Source organism: Plasmodium cynomolgi, chromosome 3, assembly GCF_000321355.1.
Source record: "Plasmodium cynomolgi strain B DNA, chromosome 3, whole genome shotgun sequence".
In the NCBI taxonomy this organism is placed as follows: domain Eukaryota; phylum Apicomplexa; class Aconoidasida; order Haemosporida; family Plasmodiidae; genus Plasmodium; species Plasmodium cynomolgi.
This window is the reverse complement of record NC_020397.1, coordinates 107,087-112,291: the sequence shown is the minus strand read 5'-3', so window position 1 is coordinate 112,291 and position 5,205 is coordinate 107,087. Positions and strand designations below refer to the sequence as shown.

Below are 5,205 nucleotides of genomic sequence, written 5' to 3'. Positions count from 1 at the left end.
TAAGAATAACTGACCAATGCAAAACGAAAATTTGTTTTTCTCACCTGTTGATGCTGAGTTGTTCATGTATATTTTTTTTTTTATTTTTATTTTATTATTTTTTTTCTTTTCTGCGTGCCCCCTTTTCAGATTGCCAAAACAGATGCTGATGCGCCCGAAGTTAATGACGACGCGGATGATATAGGTGAGCGTCAAGGGTGGGGAAAACAAACATATCTACGTAGGGGAGGGGATAAATGCCCCGGTGTAGAGGCTCCTCATTTGTTCTTGCACTTCATATGGGAACTTCCTCTCCTCACCGCAGGTAAACCCCAAGTGGAGTTAGGCGAAAATGGAAGTTCCAATCAAGTAGAGGAAGAACCAAGTGAGTGCTTCTCAAATGATCTGTACGATGAGGAACATGTAATGGTGGGACAGGGAGAGGTGGAGAACGACGTTAGAGTGGGAGGTGACTCTCGAGTGGATGGTGACGCTCCAGCGGATGGGAACGTTCGTGTGGAAGCTCCCTGCACAGTGGATTCCCAAAAGTGCAGCGTCAAAAAAAAAGAGAAAAAAAAAAGTGGCAGAAATAACTTCGCTGAGGAGACCAAAAAAACGATTCAAAAGGAGAAGAAGAAAATAGAAAAGGGGAATAAAAAAAAGAGGAAACATATGGAGAAGGGGAAAAATGACGAACTGAGGGAGTTTGTCGTGAAACTGGCAGATATGGACGAGGAGGAGGAGGAAGAAGAGATGGGAGATGAGATGGGAGACGAGATGGGAGACGAGATGGGAGACGAGATGGGAGATGATATGGGAGATGAGATGGGAGACGAGATGGAAGATGATGAGGAGGGGGAAGAAGAAGCTGAAGAAGCGTCGAGAGAAAAAGTGCTAGACGATGTGTCAGACGATGCGTCAGACGAAGCTTCCGGTGAGGAGGCGAATGAACCAGAAGAAGGGGAGACGGACGAAGAGGGAAAAGATAAGGAGGAGGAATCTCCGAAAGGGGTAAGCATTGAAAGGGCCAAAGAGGGAGACGAGGGGGATGACGCAGATGGTGGTGAAGTGGATGGTGAAGCGGATGGTGGTGACGCAGATGGTGACGCAGATGAAGAAGGAGAAGAAGACGGAGAAGAAGACGGAGAAGAAGTGGAAGGGAACGAAAAGGACGACGAAGAAGGAGAAAAGGAAGAGGAGGGCCAAAGGAGCAAGGAGAAGTTTGATGAGGAGGATGCAACTCCGCGGAAGGGCAGTGACGATGAAGAGAGAGGGAGTGCGGCTAGAGAAAATGCCACAGATGAGGAGGAGGACCTAGCGGAGAACGAGACGAATAAGAGTAGCTTGAACAAAAATCAGAAAAGGTTACCTAGAGAGAGGCCTCTGCCATAGAGAGGAGGGGAAAAAAAATGCCAAAACGACTCTGCAGTTGTTCAAGAGTGCCCCTATTCTTATATGAGTGTCTCTCCATATGCACATGCATACGTATACACATGCATACTTATACACATGCATACGTATACACATTTATGTGCACACATGCCAGGCATTTTTGTGCAATCACCAATTCGCATCTTGATTTACCTCCCTTCACAGCGACAACGAAAGTGTGACCAGTGAATGCAGCGATATTAAGAAGAACGACCGTTTGTTTGCATCCATGGTAATGAGAAGAAGCAATTGCGTGTGTGTATGGGGGAGAGGGGAGTGCCCCCTCGAGCGTAGGCCCCTTTGGTTGCTTCGCCGCATGGGGCACCGTTTCCCCGTGCAGAGCTCCCCACGTGCTTTCTCCACATGATTTCTTCACATGATTTCTTCACATGCCTTCTTCACATGCTTCCTCCACATGCTTGCTCGATATGCCTCCCCCACATGCGTTATCCACATGCTCCCCTGCCCTCCTTTGCAGAATGACTACAACTCACCCAACAAGCTCTTCAGCGAGCACGTGGGGAAGCTGAACATTTTTGGAAATGTAAATATCGACATTGAGAAATTGAGGCAGCGACTGAACAAAAACAAAACCGTCATGGAGGAGAAGAAGGAAGTGAAGATCTCGGAGACAGAGAGTCCTTTCGGTAAGTCTCGCTTTAGGAGTGCCCACATGTGTGGGTGCCTATATAGGGTTGATTAAGTGGCACTCATTTATGTAATATGCTACTCTTCGTGCTACTCTCCATGCTACTCAGCGTGCTACTCTTCGTGCTACTCTGCCCCCCCCTCGCAGAGAATGAGCAAGTGCTGTACTCCGAAAGCAGCATTAAGATAAGCAAGTTTATAAAAAAAAATGAAAAATATGATTGGTCAGGATATTTGCCAGTGAAAATTCAGATCATGAAGAATGTAGAGAATAAAAAATTTCGAATTCTTTGTTTTCAAAAAGGGACAGGGAGACTCTTTTTAAATACAGATATTTTTGAGGGTTTCAAAATAATTCCCTCCAAGAGTACCTCTGCTTTGTTTAGTGGGCGAGACATATGTAAGGGCTGGGAAGGGTTGTCGGCATGGGCGGTGACCCCACCGGTGCGCTTCCCCAACTGGGTGTAGCGTGCGGGTGGCTATGTACATGTATGTGTGTGTGTGTATGTATATTTTTTTTTGCACAGCGGAGTGCACTCCATTCGTTTTTGTTTCTTATTCCTTTCCCTCTCCCCCTCCCCCAGGTGATGAGAAGAAACTGAACCAGTACATTGTGACCTTCATGAGCAACACCTCAAGGGATGAATTCGTCAAGCAGATAAAAAGCATCACGAGTGGGTGAAGTGGCTATCTTGGGGCGAGTCCCTTGTGCGTAGGTACGCACAAAATGTATGTCTGTATGTGTATCTACCCCACGTGTGCATTTATGTAGGCATATATGCGCATGTAGGTTCCCCGCCCGAGGTGCGCACCCTGTGTTTATCCCCCCATTATTTTTTGTTGTAAAAAAAACGTTTTGTGGGTTTGGTTTTGCGTTTGGATAGAGGCGTCGGAGTGGGGAAGAAGCGGGGAACGCGCGCGAGCAAGCGTGTGCATATGTGTATCTGCACATGCGCAAGAGAAATGAGTTGGTTGGTTGGTTGGTTGGCTGGCCCCCTTCTGGGCATCTTCTCCACAGAAGGGTGATATAATTTTGAATTTTTTTTTTTTTTTTCCAATTTTAATGCTTTCTTCGTAAATGTGCCGGGCGCAAGTGCATAGCGCTGGGCCCTTCCTCACGGGTGTTCCTCTCTCTCTTTTGTGTGCTCCGCATGTGTGTCGCGCTGCTCCTCATGCATGTTGTTGCGTGTCCCACCTTTTATTCATCCAAACTTTCTCCCTTTTTTGTGACTTCATTTTAAAGCCCCTTTTTGAAACCTTTTTTAAAGTGGGCAATTCTGGGTGCGCCGTAGGAGGAGATACTTCCCAGATGGGATGAGCCAACGAAGGCTACGGGCATCGGTATAGCGGCATAGCGGCATAGCGGCCGAGCAGGAGGAGAAGACTCCACGATTGCGGGGAGAGCAGCTTAACTAGGAAAAACGCTGCAAAGAACGCGGGCAATTTGGCCAAAAAGGGTGTCGTTTTTTTTTTTTTCAAATGGAATGAATGATCACTTGCAGTTGGATAGCCCACATGGTAAGGCGCGCGCAAGTTGGTGAAAGGTTTTGCTTTCCTCCCCTTTTGAGCGATGTATCACCTGGGGTCATCTACCCAGTTGGTCATTTATCCACCTGGTCATTTATCCACCTGGTCATTTATCCACCTGGCCATTTATCCACCTGACCATCTATATCACCCTCCCCCGTGATCGATGCAAGTGGTAGGGAATTCCCCCTCCCCCATTTGATTAAAGAAGGTTATTATATATACAATGTTGAGAGGATGGGGACTTATGAGACGAATGGGCACCACGGGGGGGGGCTATTCCCGAGGAGCTAAGGGGAACTCCCTCTTTAATGATGAATCTCTGAAAAAGGCATTCGAAAGGATATCCGTCGGATCGCCATCACCGTCGTCATCATCGCTACCATCGCCGCCATCATCAGTGGCCCCCCCGAGGGCAAAAATAAATAGCATTCTGAACTTTTTACTTAGCTCCAACATGTTGTATGCCAAGTGGTCCAAGTTAGAAATAATTGACGAACTATACAAACGGAGAGTTGACAATAAGCTTTTATTTCATTTGAATGCTTTGTATGGGTTGGGTTCCAAGGGGTTACACTTAAGGAGGAAGGGGATCATATCGCCGGTTCTGTTTCAACCCCTGCTGGATTACAGCCAGTTTGTTTACATCGTACAGGTGTGACATGGAGAGAGGAGATCAGTCCCTTACGTGATGGGTTGCACGTGGGTGTGCGTTTGAGTATGGGTGTGTGAGCCCCCCCCCATTCCCTTAGAGAGACTTCCCCCCAGAAATGGGTTCAAAGTGGACGGCCTTTTTGCGAAGCACACATGATTATTTTTCCGTACCTTTTTTTTTTCCCCCACCTGTTCACAGGTGATGAAAATTGCAGACAGGGAGAGACAAGCTGGAACGCAGGAGCAAGCCGATTTCGTTCGGAGCTTCTTCAGAGGGTAGGGCTGCGTGCGCCATCAGCGGTAACAGCGGTAGCAACAGCAGCAGCACTTTTTTATTTTGCCATCATTTTGTCATTTTTTTTTTATTTTATTTAATTTTATTTTTTTAATGACCCTTTTGCTGCAACGCATTACCCCCACTTGGGGAGATCCCCAAAGGGGAACCCTTTTTTTATAAGTTCGAATGAGTGTGCAAAGTGGAACATACTGTGTGGCACAGCCGATCGGGCGACGATGCTTCCTCCTAGTGGTGTTGTCCTGTAGATGGCCCTTAGGGTAACGCTGAGACTGCGTTTTATGTTAACCCCTGTTGACTTCTCCTTTTTGAGGTTCCCCCTCCCTTAGTCTGCCATGTAGGCGATAGGCGCGTGGAAATGGTGGAGAACCAACCCGCACGGTGGGTGTCAGAACGGGGAAGAATTGGCAAGAGGGGGGTGCGCATGAGTTGTAAAGGGAAAGGGTCACCATGTAATTCGACCTCTTCCTCCTCTTCCGCCTCGTCCGTCTCTTCCTCCTCTTCCTCCTTTTCCACCTCACCCATCTCTTCCTCATTTGTTTCCCCCCCTTTTAACCAAATGGATGACACCCTTCCCGCATGCACCCATTTAAATTGTGCAAATATATTTTCTTTTGCCCTTTGGGAGGAATTTGCTAAGATGCTTATGTAATCCACAGCAGTTTTTTTTT

The 5,205-nt window shown here is 47.2% G+C and overlaps 2 protein-coding genes across 2 annotated transcripts in view; both read left to right on the top strand.

The window, feature by feature from the left end:
* The window catches only part of PCYB_031200 (hypothetical protein), a gene marked incomplete at both ends in the record, with an annotated part of 4,012 nt that extends 1,272 nt beyond the window's left edge, over nucleotides 1-2,740 (top strand). The window contains 6 exons of the mRNA XM_004220790.1: nucleotides 130-184; nucleotides 305-1,343; nucleotides 1,576-1,642; nucleotides 1,889-2,057; nucleotides 2,207-2,458; nucleotides 2,643-2,740. Coding sequence (XP_004220838.1) covers nucleotides 130-184; nucleotides 305-1,343; nucleotides 1,576-1,642; nucleotides 1,889-2,057; nucleotides 2,207-2,458; nucleotides 2,643-2,740 — 1,680 coding nt within the window. The remainder of the gene's footprint in view (nucleotides 1-129; nucleotides 185-304; nucleotides 1,344-1,575; nucleotides 1,643-1,888; nucleotides 2,058-2,206; nucleotides 2,459-2,642) is intronic.
* Nucleotides 2,741-3,811: 1,071 nt separating this feature from the next.
* PCYB_031190 (hypothetical protein) lies at nucleotides 3,812-4,519 on the top strand (the record flags this gene model as incomplete). The annotated part of the gene is made up of 2 exons (XM_004220789.1): nucleotides 3,812-4,240; nucleotides 4,439-4,519. The coding sequence occupies 2 exons, from the start codon at nucleotides 3,812-3,814 to the stop codon at nucleotides 4,517-4,519; spliced, it is 510 nt and encodes a 169-aa protein (XP_004220837.1).
* Between the last annotated feature and the right edge of the window lie 686 nt (nucleotides 4,520-5,205).